Source organism: Aquarana catesbeiana, linkage group LG10 (genome assembly GCF_042186555.1).
Source record: "Aquarana catesbeiana isolate 2022-GZ linkage group LG10, ASM4218655v1, whole genome shotgun sequence".
In the NCBI taxonomy this organism is placed as follows: domain Eukaryota; kingdom Metazoa; phylum Chordata; class Amphibia; order Anura; family Ranidae; genus Aquarana; species Aquarana catesbeiana.
This window is the reverse complement of record NC_133333.1, coordinates 208,254,444-208,271,448: the sequence shown is the minus strand read 5'-3', so window position 1 is coordinate 208,271,448 and position 17,005 is coordinate 208,254,444. Positions and strand designations below refer to the sequence as shown.

Here is a 17,005-nt window from a genome sequence, read left to right as displayed (position 1 = left end):
TTCGCAGCGCACTGCTGTTCACATCACACGCATTCGGTGCAAACACGCACAGGACCATTTATTTATTTAATTTTTTTTGTTTGGCCCAGAATCAGATCGCATGGCTGTTCAGGCCTGTGCAATCTGATTCATGTCCGAACTGTCAGTTCGCAGTGCGATATGCAAGCTGAACTGAGGGTGTCGTTAACAATGTATTGACACTACCCAGCAGTTCGCATATGGCAGCGTGAACTGCCATGCGAGTCGGTGCAATGCGGGAACACGCAGTTGAGTCGCAGGGTTCTCGCATCGCACCAGTGTGAACCGGGCCTCACTGTCCAAGCTTCTGAGTGTGCATAACAAGATAACAGAATCTCATAGTAATGAGGAATGTAAACACTTTTTGGGCTTAGTTACTATTATGCTTACTCAGACACTGGAAGACAGGACTGAGGTCAGGTGGTTGACAGTACAGCAGCATTTTTAGGCTTTTTTTTTTTTTTTTTTTATAGTGCCAACAATTTATGCATTCCTTTTATATGCTGCTTTGTATGATGAAAGTCACTGGACCCCACATAAGAGACTAGAAGGTGGCATGTGCTATTGATTCCAGTAAGCTTGCTCTAGAAAGAGATATAATATACAATACTTTGGCAGCCCAATGTACACTTCATACGCATGTCATCGGCTGCTCTGATTTGTGTTTAACTGTTACCTCAGCATAGCCATTCCCGATCTTGATGTAAATCGATTGTAGATATTTCTATGATCATGTGTGGACTTGGAGCGTAACCGTTGGCCTTGTCAGTATTCAGAAAGTGGGAGCAGGCGTCCAGCACTAATTCTGAAGTGTGGATAATATATGGGGTAAGGCACAGCTAAAAGCCAACCTGGTGTTTCAGATGTGGCTATGGCTGTGTATGGCCTCAGCCACGTTCCCTTGACATGTTTCATCCCACCTACCGCAGCTTGGGCACAGAGCTCTCTGACCAACCCCTGGTGGGCGGGGCGAAACATCAGGGGGCGTGACTGGAGTGGCGCTGGCTGAAGTCCTATACAGCCTTATCCACATCTGAAGCACTGGGTGTTTTTGTTTTTTTTTTTTTTTTTTTTTTTTTTAGCACAGTAGGCATTTTTAGTCACCTAACCTTTAGATCTGTGTTGTGTACATTCTATGATGCCAGAGAAACAATACAGCATTGCTGCACATTTTAACAGTTAGGTCTTTGGTTTAGTTATCGCAGGATTTCTGGAGACACGTGTTCCGGGGGAGACGTGGAGGCCCGACTCGACGGAGAAGAGGTCCCCTGTCCTGTAGGAGGTAATTTGTCTAAAACGTGGATTTGCCTGAGCAGTTTAACCATTTACAATCACAAGCCTACACTGATGACTCTAATCGGCAATCAGTGCATCATAGTAGTGTATTATTTGCAGTACAAGTACTGCGGCTTCAGGTGATACTCTGGAGTGATTGCAAGTGAGCTTTGAACCAGCATCTCCAACCTGATTAAATCCTGTAGACCCGGAATCTCCAAACTATGGCCCTTCAGTTGTTCAGGAACTACAATTCCCATCATGCCTTGTCATGTCTGAATGTCAGGGCTTTACAATGTCCCAGGGGACTTGTAGTTCCGCAGCAGCTGGAGGGCCGAAGTTTGGGGATCCCTGCTGTGGACCAAAAACAGTTGTAAGTCAGTTATCTGTGGGCCTCCCAGATGCATTAAAACTCACCGACTGTTCTCTCTGTTCCTTGTGGCTTGTTGCACAATAAGTATTTATCACACAAATACCATCCAAGTAAGCCACATTAATAGCAAGGGTTTTAGTAAACTTACAGAATCTTGACCTTTATAAAACTACATGCTACATTAAATGGTTGGGTTTACTTTTATTATCATTGCCTGACGGTTCTGCTTTCATTATGACCTGACCAGTCTGTTATGAGAGGATCTAAATCTCTGACTTCCTCTGATGCATTCAGGAGAATTTTGGAAAATTATATCAAATATTTATTCCTATGGCAGGGGATGCCTGTAATTTGACTTCAAGCACACGGCGGACTTCTGGGAAAAGAAATGAAAATAATCAGATGAGCAGGAAATTAGATTTCTGGGGTTTTTCGCACACCGTGTACAGAAACACCCACTGTTGCTGTGGTTGCAAAGTAACAGCACTGGATATTTGGCGTGTTCTAGAAATCTGGATACATATTGGATTATGGATGTCATTTTTAATAACTGTACTATAGATTAGGATTTGTCATGTGGCCCCTGCAGTCAGTGGAAGTATTCATTTGTAAAGAGGCTATGACGGCGATCTCTAGCAGTCTCATGTAGCATGTCCCCAGTCTCCGACTGTTGTCTATAGTGTGCTCCTGGTGTCTCTTCTAGAAGAGAATGCTTGAGGTCTGTGACAGTCTTCTCTCATTTATTCAGGATATTATGGCCTTTTGGCGCTTTCGGGTCCATAGTTGATGCCCGCGACACCTTTATGTTGACAGCCACTGACATGCACACTTTTGCAAATGCAGTTTTCCTGTAACAATTTTGTTATTTTGTTCCTTTTTAAAGAGGAGAATGAGTTCATCCTTTACGCCATGAGGAATGCCATTTACCGCCACGACCTGTCGTCTGGGGTCAGTGAGGAACTGCCGCTGAAGGGTCTGCGGGGTGCGGTGGCTTTGGATTTTGACTACGAAAGAAACTGCTTGTACTGGGCGGATGTCACGCTGGATGTCATTCAGGTGTGTATCAGTGAAGTCTGAAAAGAGGAAATGGCAGGAACTTTTTGCTGGAAATACATTTCAAACCAGATTGCGTGGCTGATTTTGGCTGGTTGCAAGCCTTTGATACTCCATGTGACTGAATGATTTAGAACTTTTACAGTTGCATGCTACAAAATGTTGTTTTGAATGTGTCCACCAGAATTATTATGAAGATGATGATCTACCCTGAACTGACACCCAAAAACCTTTAATTAAGATAATACTGTGAGTGTTTTGTCTCCTTGTAGCGCCTGTGTCTAAATGGCAGCTCGGGGCAGGAAGTCCTTGTTCGAGTCGGATTGGAAACCGTAGAATCCCTGGCATTTGACCCAATTAGTCACTTACTTTATTGGGTTGATGCTGGCAGCAAGAAAATTGAAGTACGCTAATGTCTGTCTGGTTTTTTTGTTTTTTTTGTTTTTCTTGGAATTAGAGATTTCATGAACAATTAAAATATGAATGATCACACGTATATAAGCTTGTTAAACTTTCCATTCTGAAACCATGGCCATTAATATAAAGTGTCCCCCATCCCCAATAACCCTTAATTTTCTGTTTAGATTTTGTTTAATCTGTTTTTTTTTTTTTTTTTTTTTTTAAATGATAAAGTATGGAAATAACTTCACAGCAAGATGTAGAAACTTTACAAGAGGACCTCAATAAAATAATGGGCTGGGCACGTACATGACAAATGAGGTTTAGTGTTGAAAAATGTAAAGTAATACACTCGAGGGCTAAAAATATGAATGCAAGTTACTCACTAGGGGGAGAACCTCTGGGGGAATCCAGGATAGAGAAAGATCTGGGGGTCCTAGTAGATGACAGACTCGGCAATAGCATGCTGAGATAAAACAATCCTGCCACTTTATGAAACTCTGGTTTGGCCCACATCTGGTGTATTCCGTCCAGTTCTGGTGGTCGCCAATCATCAGGAGGGATGTGGCGGAACTGGAGTGAGTTCAGAGGAGGGCACAAAAGTTAATAAGGGGATTGGAGGACCTCAGTTACGAGGAACGACTACAAGCACTAAACGTATTCTCTGGAGAAGAGACGCTTGAGAGGAGATATGATAGCAATATATACATATCTCAAGGGCGATTCTTGCATAGAGAAGAAAACTATTCAGTCTCAGGGAGTGTAAGAGAACACGGGGCCACTAAATTAAACTGGATGAGAAGCGGTTTAACTTTAAACTACGTAGGACGTGTTTCACTGTCGGGGTGGTAAGGCTGTGGAACTCTTTTCCACAATCTGTGATGTCACCAGGAAGTATTAATAGTTTTAAAACTCTTTGACTTGTATCTTAGTGAGCACAGTATACAGGGATATGGGAAATAATTATGAACACACAGTTCTAAATGGATGGACAGGTGTCTTTATTCAACCTTGCCCTCTAACTATGTAAAAAAACACATGAACAAGAGTCGTAACATTCCAGTGAAGCTGAAAACAAACATATCAGAGGAGAGCACTTACCCAAACCTGCACATACAGGTAATCGGGTATATCCTGGCCATAGAACATGAACAAACAAGTCATCATTCGTATGAGTAAGAAAAGCAATCCTAAATCCATAACATAAAGTATATACTGGGTGTGACTTTCCACAAGATTTGAGTGTCTGGGGGATTTGTGCCCATTTGTGAGGTCAGGTACTGATGTTGGATGAGAAGACCTGGCTCACAATCCGCATTCCCACTCATCCCAAAGGTGTTCAGTAGGGTTGAGATCAGGGCTTGCAGAGGTCACTTGAGCTCCTCCACACCAAACTCCTCAAACCATGTTTATATGGAACTGGCTTTGTGCACAGGGGCATAGGCATGCTGGGACAGAAAAGTGCATTTTACTGAACTGTTACCACGAGGCTGGAAGAGCACAAATGTCTAAAATGTCTTTGTATGCTGTAGCATTCGCAGTACCCTACTCTGGAAATGCCTGATCTCAAGATTTTGGAGGGGGGTCCACATACTTTTTGGTTGTATAGTATAGAATATAAATAGTCGCAAATCCAAAGTGAGAAGCTTTCCGTAATAATGGGAATAACTTTGCTTTGCAGTTTAATTCCTTAAAGATTTTATTAAACATAAAAATTATTATATATATATATATATATATATATATATATATATATATATATATATATATATATATATATATATATATATATATATATATATATATATATATATATATATATATATATATATATATATATATATATACACACACCCTGTTTCCCCGAAAATAAGACCTAGCGTGATTGTCGGTGATGGCTGCAATATAAGCCCTACCCTGAAAACAAAACCTACAAGGACTTTAACTAGGGCTTATATTGCAGCCATCACCGACAATCACGCTAGGTCTTATTTTCGGGGAAACAGGGTGTGTATATATATTTTATGTTTAATAAAATCTTTAAGGAATTAAACTTATTAAAGATATATATATATTTATTTCATAAATTTTGTAATTATTATCTCCATAATGACACAGGCAGCATTAAAAAAATAGTTATGATGTTGACACATGTTAATGTTCCCCATAGACAGACTGATAGGACTGGACAAATCCAGTGTATTTCCCTAAAGCCCATGAGTCCTGCTTTAGTTTCTGTCACAAATGTTTCATTACTCCTGTGCAGTTGTGACAATTTGCCCTTTAGAGCTGGTTCACACGGGGGCGACTTGTCAGGCGACCTAGCCGCCTGACAAGTCGCCTCCTGTTCTGTACAATGGAACCATTCTAATCTTGCATCGCTCCGACTTAGAAAAAAGGTTCCTGTACTACTTTGGAGGCGACTTGCATAGACTTCTATACAGAAGTCGTCTTGCAAGTAGCCTCGGTGAGGCGACCTGCTAGTCGTGCCGCTTCTAGTGTGAACCGGCTCTTAGTCCCACCCTGCTTTTGTCTACATCAGTGTATCATTTGGCCCGTCAGCTATAACGGCACTCAAATGCCAGGCAAACAAAGTCAGGGGAGGGTGATAATAAGGTGGGTCAATATGCATACAACTGTTGTTTACATTCATTTTTGTTTGCAGGTTGCCAATCCTGATGGGGACTTACGACTGACTGTTGTCAACTCCTCCGTCTTGGAAAGGCCTAGAGCTCTGGCTTTGGTTCCCCAGGAAGGGTGAGTCACTGCCTACCAATAACATAAAAGTATTTGGCTACCATGCACTCTCCAGTTTTAGTAAATCAACCCCGAAATGTCCGAAAAGGTTGCTCACCCATTAGAACACCCAACAAAAAAATTCCAATCTGCTTTTAACTGTTGAACAGCTTGTTCAATTAAGCTTTAACCGCTTTAGGACCGGGCCTATTTTTCAGACTTTAACAATCTCTAACAATCTCTAACAATCGCAGTGATGCCTCACGTTTGGTTTGAACACAGTTTTCATATGCAGGTGCTACTCACGTATTTTTTTTTTTCCTTTTACTCTACTTTTAGTTTTATACTGTTTTTTTTTTTTTTTTTTTTTATCACTTTTATTCCTATTACAAGGAATGTAAACATCCCTTGTAATAGAAAAAAAGCATGACAGGACTTCTTAAATATGAGATCTGGGGTCAAAAAGACCTCAGATCTCAGATTTACACTAAAGTGCAATTTAAAAAAAAAAAAAAAAAAAAAAAAAAAATTCCCTTAAGAGCTATGGGTGGAAGTGACGTTTTGACGTTGCTTCCGCCCTGCAATTGTATGGAGCCGAGCGGTAGCCATCTTCCCCCTCACTCAGCTCCATACTTAACACGGAAGAGGATGTGATCGCCTCTGCCGCTGGCTTGAGTAAGCTGCGGAGGGCACTGGAGAGCAGGGGCCCTCTCCCGCCACCGATAAGTGAACTCTCTGAATCCGCCACAGAGACCACTTTTATCTTAAAGAGGACCACCCGCTGAAGAAGTGGATACCAGTGTTCACAATATTCAACTTCAAAGTACCGCCGTATAATGCCGGGCGGTCTAGAAGTGGTTAACAAAACCTGGAAGCTGATTGGTTTCTATGCAGAGCTGTACCATATTCTGCACTTTCCAGTTTTAGTAAATCAACCCCTTCCTGTCTAAATGTTCTCGATTTAGCATCTCCTTTCCATCAAAAACCTGTGCAAAAGGATGACAACCAACAGGCAAATTAGGGCGCATCGCTAGCTTATATCAGGAAATGACTTAACAAGAATATTCATGGCAGGATCAACAGATTTTTATTTATTGAAATTTGGAGATTTAAAAATGTAGGATGGTGTAATCATACAGATTATGGTGAGAAGGGATTGCTTAGAACAGAAAATCTTCTTTTTGCATTCTATTACATATTCCAAAATTAGAGTATTATTATTATTTCAGTACAGTGTGCCTATTGTGACCTAATATTTTAGAGCCTAATATAGCTTAATATTATACAGCTTTTCTGGCCCTCGGTGCTGTGTATGGAAATCATGTCCACTATGGCAAGAGGCTTGGGACCCAACCCTTATGTTGTCTCATTGGTTTCCATATCCTACTCCAGAAGAGTAGGATATGAGAACTCCACTATATGCAGTTTAGAATAAATGGATCTATAATATTAGACTTAATCTGCTTTATACACAGCAGTTCTGGATGTGCATCTGGTTTTTGGGGCATAAAGGAATGGTTTGCATGGCTCCGTCCACTGTCCTGAAATGAGGAAAAATCCCCTTATTTCGCAATTTTTGTGATGAAATGGGTGTATATACCTTTCTGTTGATATGTTTAACATTATAAAGCTTGTATGACATTTTAGTGATTGGGTTTACATCTAGAGAAGGAAATCTGCACTATGCTAACATGCTGTTGCTTCCAGGTTGATGTTTTGGACAGACTGGGGTGACGAGCGACACGGCATCTACAAGAGTGAGATGGATGGTTCCTCGGTGAACCATCTGGTCTATGATGGCATTAAATGGCCCAATGGTATTTGCGTGGATGAAAACTGGATCTATTGGACTGAGGCTTACATGGATCGGATAGAGCGGATAGACTTCAATGGACAGCAGAGAATGGTGATCCTAGACAGCCTACCCCATCCCTATGCCATAGCTGTGTTTAAGGTAAGAGCATGAAATAGATTTGCTCCAGCCTCACTCGTCTACATCACACAGAACAGACTTTTTCATTAATCTGTGTCTCCTGATCACAGAATCAGATCTACTGGGATGACTGGTCCCAGCTGAGCATCTTCAGGGCTTCCAAGAACAATGGAGCCCAGTCAGAGGTTCTCATTGGCCGTTTGTCTGGAGTCATGGACATGAAAATATTCTACAAAGGAAAATGGAACGGTAATCTGATACATGGGATCTCTTATAAGGGTCATCAGTTACAGTTTCTGTGCGTGTGTGTTGCTGTTTTTTTGGGTAGGAGGGAATTAATTTACACTATATTGTCAAAAGTATTGGGATGCATGAACTTTAAAGTGTGGGTCCACCCTAAGACCCCTTTTACACTGAGGCAGTTTTCAGGCGTTTTAGTGCTAGAAATGGTGCCTGAAAACTGCCTCCCATTCACTGCAATGGGTGCTTTCACTCTTGCGGAATGTTTGGAAAAGTCCTGCAAGCAGCATCTTTCGGGCGGGTTGGGAGCATTGTATACAGCGCTCCCAAAACGCACCTGCTCATGGCAATGAATAGGCAGCGCTTTCAGAGTGCTTGAAAAGCACTTAGGAAGCGCCGCAACATGGGGGGGTTTTAACTCTTTTTTTTTTTTTTTTTTTTTTTTTTTTTAGCACCAACAGCCGGGGCTTTCAGTGTGAAAGCAGCCTTACACTAAAATCCCTGCAACTACAGACATCCACGATCTAACACTATCCTGTAAAGAAGAAGAAATCCGTATACATTCCTTTTTTGAATCCAATCCAGTTTCCAGTGGCGGTAGCTCTGCAGAGGACACACCTTACAACGGCTGTGAAATGAATGGGGGGGTGACGTCACCCATAGACTTTACTATGGGGCTTCCATTGTTGGCTGTGTCCTCTGAACCCGCCTACACAGCCAAGCCGCAGCTGACAGCTCAGCGTTGGATTGGACCGGATCGGCTTCAAACAAATTATTTGTTAGATCGTGGGTGTCTGTAGATGCAGGGATTTTAGTGTCAGGGTGGACTTCTACTTTAATGGCATCCCAGTCTTAGCCCATAGGGTTCAATATTGAGTTGGCCCACCCTTTGCAGCGATAACAGCTTCAACTCTTCTGGGAAGGCTGTCCACAAGGTTTAGGAGTGTGTCTTTGGCAGGGGTCTCAAATTGGCGGCCCTCCAGCTGTTGCGAAACTTCATCATGTGAAGTCCCTTCATGCCTCTTCCTGTGGGAGCCATGCTTGTAACTGTCTGCCTTGCGATGCCTCATGGGACATGGTAGTTTTGCAACAGCTGGAGGGTTGCCAGTTTGAGACCCCTGGTCTATGGGAATGTTTGACCATTCTTGCAGAAGCGCATTTGTGAGGTCAGGCACTGATGGACGAGCAGGCCTTGGCTCAGTCTCCACTCCCAAAGGTGTTCTATCAGGTTGAGGTCAGGACTCTGGGCAGGACAGTCAAATTCCTCCACCCCAAACTAGATCATCCATGTCTTTATGGACCTTGCTTTGTACACTGGTCCAAATCATTTGGTGGAGGGGGCATTATGGTGTGGGGTTGTTTTTCAGGAGTTGGGCTTGGCCCCTTAGTTCCAGTCAAGGGAACTCTTAAGGCGTCAGCATACCAAGACATTTTTGACAATTTCATGCTCCCAACTTTGTGGGAACAGTTTGGGGATGGCCCCTTCCTGCTCCTTCATGACTGCGCACCAGTGCACAAAGCAAGGTCCATAAAGACAGGGATGAGCATGTTTGGGGTGCAGGAACTTGTCTGACCTGCAGAGTCCTAACCTCAACCTGATAAAACACCTTTATGATGAATTAGAGCAGAGACTGCGAGCCAGGCCTTCTCATCCAACATCAGTGCCTGACCTCACAAATGCGCTTCTAGAAGAATGGTCAAACATTCCCATAGACACACTCCTAAACCTTGTGGACAGCCTTCCCAGAGGAGTTGAAGCTGTTATAGCTGCAAAGGTGGGCCAACTCAATATTGAACCTTACGGGCTAAGACGGGGATGCCATTAAAGTTCATGTGTGTGTAAAGGCAGGTGTCCCAATACTTTTGATAATATAGTGTATTTCCACTAATTACGCTGTAAGTACACACTGGTGCCACAAGGGGACACTTCCGACAGTAGTTTAAAAATGTTTTTTTATTACAGATATTTATATAGTGCCAGCAATGTATGAAGCTCTTTACATATTCTGCATTCACATCCCCGTCACTGAGGCACTGTGCTACCTGAGTGCTGAGTTGCTACGTTATGTTTTGAACACTGTTTCTGGTCCATTTTGCTTCTTCAGTCCCTAAATCCCCGATGAAGAGGGCATTTAGAAGCCCTCATAATGTGTACACTTGTAGACTAAATATTTTTATTCTTGCAACAAAAAGTGTGGCACTTGATTCTCCTCCTGAGGTTTTTATTTTTGCCTGATCCCTCTGGAGATATATTTCTTTGCCTACTTTTCGAGTGACACCCGTAGAAGAAATATACATGGTTGTCACCTGGACAGGATGGCACTGACATCAATCAGAACACCATAGGTTCGAACTCTTCCTCACTCTTATATAAATTTAATTGCATCAAAGTTGGGTAACTTGTCCTAGATTAAATTAGAAGAAAAGCCTAAAGCCGGCCATAGGCTGCTCCTGCTGAACCGTCTGAGATTCGAAACCATGCATGGGCAGACTGAATTATCCAAGTTCTACAAGTGATCCTGCAACTTCAGCTCAGGGAGTGCGTGACAACGACGGAGTATTCTGGGAGCTGTAATCTCACCCATAGGCTCCCATAACCCACACATTGTCGGCACTCCCTCCTCTCCCCTGCAGCAGCACTTGCTGATACAGGAGAGCTGGAGCTGCAGGATCATGTGACCAGAGCAGGTTAGAGAGAGAGAGAGATCTTATTCATAGATGGGACAAGGGGGAAGGGACATACTGTATTTATTGGCGTATAACACTCACTTTTTCACCATGAAAATCGGGTGCAAATAGCGTGTGCGTGTTATACGCCAATACTTCAATTTTAGCTGCCTCTGAGGGGACAGGGAAGGGGATGGGATGAACGCCGTCAGATTAAATACAGTGAGAATCTCCTGTTTACTTGGCGGCCTCTGTAATAGAAATTCCCGTCTCCTGGGCCGCCATTGGACCACTGTTCTGTCTATGATAGGAGATTCTCACTGTATGTAATCTGTCGGCGCTTGTCCTGCCCCCCTCCCTGTCCCTTCTAGGCTGCAGATGGGCATCGATCAGGCTGCTGCATTGATGGCAGTGGTGAGGCTGCTGCATTGATGGCAGTGGTGAGGCTGCTGCATTGATGGCAGTGGTGAGGCTGCTGCATTGATGGCAGTGGTGAGGCTGCTGCATTGATGGCAGTGGTGAGGCTGCTGCATTGATGGCAGTGGTGAGGCTGCTGCATTGATGGCAGTGGTGAGGCTGCTGCATTGATGGCAGTGGTGAGGCTGCTGCATTGATGGCAGTGGTGAGGCTGCTGCATTGATGGCAGTGGTGAGGCTGCTGCATTGATGGCAGTGGTGAGGCTGCTGCATTGATGGCAGTGGTGAGGCTGCTGCATTGATGGCAGTGGTGAGGCTGCTGCATTGATGGCAGTGGTGAGGCTGCTGCATTGATGGCAGTGGTGAGGCTGCTGCATTGATGGCAGTGGTGAGGCTGCTGCATTGATGGCAGTGGTGAGGCTGCTGCATTGATGGCAGTGGTGAGGCTGCTGCATTGATGGCAGTGGTGAGGCTGCTGCATTGATGGCACTTGTGAGGCTGCAGATGGGCACTGACCCTTATTTTGCTTCAAAGTTCCTTATTAAAAATTTAAGTTTTTTCCTGAAACTTCCCTCTTAAAATGAATGTGCGTGTTATACGCCTGTACGTGTTATACGCCGATAAATACGGTATTTATGAAAAGTTAGACTTTTCTTCCACTATTAGTCCCTATTTGGGGGGGAAAAGTGTTGGCGAAGGAGCTAGGTCAGATAGTGAACTGTTCGATGTGCTTTGACTTGGCTTTGTGGTTGTGTCCAAGTTGCAATAAAGCTTTTTGAATCAGTGAAAAGAGGAAGGATGGCTGTGCAGCTTTCTTTGTTTGAATTGGTCTCTTGTTTCCTGTACAGGTGAGAATGCCTGCTCCTCCAGTCCCTGCAGTCTGCTGTGCCTCCCCAAAGAAAACAAAGGCCGAGTATGTCGATGTCCAGATGGAGGGAAAGAGCAGACGTCGCCTACCGGGGAGGTGCAGTGTGACTGCCCACATGGGTACCAGCTGAAAAACAGAACCTGTGTCAAGATCGGTGAGTTCTGTGTGGTTGAATGAAACCACCAGTCCATAACCAGATAACTGTATTGGGCATCTGTTCATTTTAGACCCCTTTCACACTGGGGCCACGCCTCGTTAGCGGTAAATCGGTGCTTTACCGTCGTTTTAGCAGTGCTTTTCGGCTGCTAGCGGGGTGCTTTTAACCCCCTCTAGCGGCCAAACAAAGGTTTAAAAGCACCCATGTTGCGGAGCTGCCGAAGCACTTTGCATGGGCTTTAGCATAGCTGCACATTCATTTCAATGGGCAGGGCGTTTTGGGAGCGATGTATACACCGCTCCCAAACCGCCCCAAAGAAGCTGCTTGCAGGACTCTTCCCTCAAGCGCACAGCCCCAGTGTGAAAGCACTTAGGTTTTCACACTGGGGAGGCATGAGAAGCGCTTTACAGGTGCTATTTTTAGTGCTAAAACGCCTGAAAAGAGCCTTCAGTGGGAAGGGTCTTAACCACTTCCGGACTGCCGCACACTGATGTACGCCCAAACTTTGAAGGGGTATATCGTTGTTATGGCAGCAGCTAGCTGCCATAACCCCGGTATCCCCGTTTTTCATGTGGCGGTCCTCTTTCTGATGTTTGTTTGTTTTTTTTTTTTATTGCATTTTAGTGTAAATATGAGATCTGAGGTCTTTTTTACCTCAGATCTCATATTTAAGAGGTCCTACATTCCTTGTAATAGGAATGAAAGTGAAACAATTTTTTTATTTATTTATTTTTTTTAAACTGTGTAAAAATAAATAAAATAAATAATTAAAAAAAAAAAAAATTTTAAAAACCCCCCTGTCCCGACGAGCTCGCGTGCAGAAGCGAACACAGACGCAAGTAGCGCCCGCATATGAAAACGGTGGTCAAACCACACACGTGAGATCACCGCGACCGGAAGAGCGAGAGCAATAATTCTAGCCCTAGACCTCCTCTGTAACGCAAAACATGCAACCTGTAGAATTTTTTAAACGTCGCCTATGGAGATTTTTGAGGGTAAAAGTTTGACGCGATTCCACGAGCGGGCGCAGTTTTGAAGCGTGACATGTTGGGTATCAATGTACTTGGGGTAACATTATATTTCACAATATAAAAAAAAATTGGGCTAACTTTACTGTTGTCTTATTTTTTTTTATTATTCAAAAAAAGTGAATTTTTTCCAAAAAAAAGTGCGCTTATAAGACCACTGCGCATATACGGTGCAAAAAAAAGTATTGCAACGACCGCCATTTTATTCTCTAGGGTGTTAGAACTCCCAAACATTATATATGGTTTTCTTTCTAAGTCATTTTCTAGCAAAAAAATCTGTTTTAAACATGTAAACGCCTAAAATTCAAAATGAGGCTGGTCCTTAAGTGGTTAAAGCTGCAGTCGGAGTTTGAACTGATCTGATGTTTCTTCCTCTCCAGAGAACAAGTGTCTGCCCAGCCAGTACCGCTGCAGTAATGGAAACTGTATCAGCAGCATCTGGCAGTGTGACAATGACAACGACTGCGGAGACATGAGCGACGAGAGAGACTGCCGTAAGTTACCTCCACGTAATTTTGCTGCTCGAGTGGGAGGTTCTGGACTGTGAGTGTTTTTTGTTTTGCACCGTACTGCTAGTTTGGCAAGTTTCATGTACTGGGAGTTGGAGGGGGGAGCTTTTTAATCATTTTGGTGGAAACCTCAGCAGTGTGCTGAAGCTTATTCCAATGGGCATGCATGGGTGGCACAGAAAGCTGTAGTGGGGAAAAGTGGTAGTAGCTCTGTGGCTATGCGATATAACAGACATGTGAATCACAAGACTAGCTGAGCAGAATTTAACTATTGCAGGTCACGCCTTTATATTCCTGTTGAATATACACTGTCCTCCATGGCTTCAGAACCATCCTGTATTGATAGTGTGATGGAACCCGGACACCCTGACTGGGTATCTCCGCCAAGACGTTGCTTTCCAAGCTCAGGAACACGAGATCAGTGAATCTGGCTATAGTTACCCCAAGAACTAGGCAACACCAGTTTTGGAGAGAATAACTGCTTTATTTGAAATCCCCCCCCCCCCATATTACCCTAATAATACAACTGTAACCAGAAATATAGTTAACTAGTCATTTAAACCAGCCTAGGTGCCTAGATTATTCGGCCCCTACAACCATGAATACAAAGGACACATTATTACAAGTATAAACACATCCCACAAGGGTAGTGTACTAGTAGACAATAGCTGAGTTGGCACAAATGTGTGAAAAGAGGCACACTAGACCTACTTGCAATAAACACATTATAGTAGGCAACCCCAGACAGGTGGCTTGCTGATGACAGCATCTGTGATGAGTCCCATGGTGTGGAGCAGTCCTTGCTGGAAATGTGGCATGTAGGTCCTTAACATGGATCCCAGAGTCTGTGCCTCTTGGGGAGACGTGGTATTGAATCCAAAGTAACGTCACTCCACGGATCCCCCAGGCATACGCCTCACAAAGAGTAATGTTCCCTTAAAAGCCAGGGCCCTTAGTCGGTAGGCAAGAGGCTAGCATTCAGTCTCCTCCAAAATCCTCTGTCCCGGGTGATCTATCACAGATAGTGGCGCTGGTAATAACATGAACAGTGTCAGTGCGCCCCCCGGGATTTGTTATTTCAGGAGGAGAAAGTAGACCCTATGAATGGAACCAGATTTGTTACCATGTTCAACGGACAATCTGAAAAAATAGGGGAAATCTTTGACAGACACTGGTACATACTAACAGATGATGTGGTTCTGCGTGAATTTGTGGATTCCCGACCCATGATCACATTCAAATGTAAGAAATCCATTAAGGATTCAGGAATCAGTTTATTAAGCTTTACCACATGCGATAAGGGTATCCTGTTTCTCCTTTGCATAAATTATTGCATGCAATAAAGCCCATTTCACCCAAAATAATCAACAATTTTGTGGTAAACAACGAAAAAAAATTGGCGGTAACTATTGCAAAAAATCGTGCAGTAAACGCTTAGCTTCAATTCCAGAAACCGGAACTAAAAAAAAGCGCGATATTTAACACCACCTATTTACTGGCGGTAACCAGTGCGGTATTTTCCTGTTGGAGTGAGAGGGAGTTGAGATAGAAACAGTTGCTGTTTTGTCTCCAATGGAGCCTTTTGAAAGTAACCTGTTGCAGTTCAACATGCTGAGAAGGCGTCAGAGGAAGAGGAGGGTTGTGTTGATGGCTTGGCATCATTTTTGGGGGAGGACGCAGCTGGACGACTTCTCTGATCGCGCTGCGAAAGTTCCAGCTAGCAAAGGAGCTGATCCTAATGCTCTGTGAGGCTGCATTTTTTTTCCTTTTTTTTTTCTTTCTAGAGACCACCACCCAAAAAAGTCATGTGATCCCGAGCATGGGATCAGGGTGGGGATATGGGTATAGGTAGTGAGTGGGATGGGGACTGTGTAAGCTTTACCTTCATCATTGGAAGAATATGACTGTCTTGTGCCTCCATATCCCGAGTAGCAGACTGCTGCATCTGTATTTTATAAAAGGAAAAATAAATCATAAAAAAAAAAAAGATTAATAACCAAAGAGTATGCAGTGCATGATGGTATACATACATGTGTCATGCAGAGATATTGCAAGCAGACAGCGTGCTGGAGCATGGCCATGATGGTGTAAAACAGGGATCTGCAATTAGCGGACCTCCAGCTGTAGCAAAACTACAAGTCCCATCATGCCTCTGGGTGTCATGCTTGTGGCTGTCAGGCTTGCTATGCCTCATGGGACTTGTAGTTCTGCAACAGCTGGAGGTCCGCTAATTGCATATCTCTGGTGTAAAACTATTTACCACGCGCTCCACTAAAACCACTGTTTGGCTTCTCCTCGTGTCTCTCGCTCAGGCTCGACATTGTGGCGGAAGTTATGCAACCCCCGGCTCTGCCCACAGGAAATGACCTTAAACAACCCTTAACCACCCACACATGCAATTACTGCATGAGAAAATGTGGTGGTTACTGCACAATCAAGATTACCGCTGTCCTTTAAAGCTAAATTCTTAGTGAATTGAACTTTCACAACTGATTTTCTGCTTGCGGTAATCAAGATCCTTACACTAAGGATACATAGAGGCATCTTGATTGTGATTAATAGACAGTATTAGTACCTTTTTGAAGCAAAAAGCATCAGTCCACCTGTCTTTCATGAGTGTTGGGATGTATTTGCCCTATACCAGATTGTAGGTGATGTTTTTATATATTGCTGATTTTCATGTGGGAAAAAAAATGTAATTTTTTTCTTTTTTTTTTCTTGTTTTTGTTGTGCCACAATACAATCCCCTTCTCCCCATTGTCCCTTTTGTGACATATGGGGATATTCTATTTTTCAGTGTCTGTGTTCTGTGCTTTGTCCTGTAAATTTTTTTTAATTTTTTTTTTTTATTTTTAGCAACCACATCATGTGACCCAGATACTCTGTTCAGATGCCAGGAATCGGGGACCTGCATCCCACTGTCCTATAAGTGTGACCTGGAGGATGACTGCGGAGACAACAGTGACGAGAGCCACTGCGGTTAGTCATTTGTGGATTTACCCAGACTGCAGTGCTGTATTGTAACCGATTCACCTTATAGCACCAACAAATTGCTCAGTGTGTCAGAGTTCAGTCCCTGCCCCTTAAAGCTGAAATCTGGCTTTCCCTTGAGTCTGGCACATATGTACAGGCTCCTCTCCTGAAATTAGATACTCTGATTTCACTGCACACTGTGAGCTTCTCACAATCTACATTAGAAGATGCAGGCTGCAACTTTGTCTAGCCATTTCCTCCCCAGCCTTACTGTCCTCTTTCATTTATTGGATATCAGTTCTTTCAGTTGTGGTGGGCGATACTTAAGGGCAGTCTTACTACTCAACGGATGTCAGCACT

General features: G+C 43.5%; 1 protein-coding gene across 1 annotated transcript in view; it reads left to right on the top strand.

Annotated features, from left to right (window-relative positions):
• Positions 1–17,005, top strand: part of LOC141111162 (sortilin-related receptor-like) — a 155,155-nt gene that overhangs the window by 73,639 nt on the left and 64,511 nt on the right. Inside the window, exons 16-24 of the mRNA XM_073603205.1 lie at positions 1,215–1,300; positions 2,550–2,722; positions 2,992–3,123; positions 5,784–5,875; positions 7,562–7,808; positions 7,898–8,036; positions 11,959–12,132; positions 13,544–13,657; positions 16,529–16,651. Of these exons, the coding sequence (XP_073459306.1) occupies positions 1,215–1,300; positions 2,550–2,722; positions 2,992–3,123; positions 5,784–5,875; positions 7,562–7,808; positions 7,898–8,036; positions 11,959–12,132; positions 13,544–13,657; positions 16,529–16,651 (1,280 nt within the window). The remainder of the gene's footprint in view (positions 1–1,214; positions 1,301–2,549; positions 2,723–2,991; positions 3,124–5,783; positions 5,876–7,561; positions 7,809–7,897; positions 8,037–11,958; positions 12,133–13,543; positions 13,658–16,528; positions 16,652–17,005) is intronic.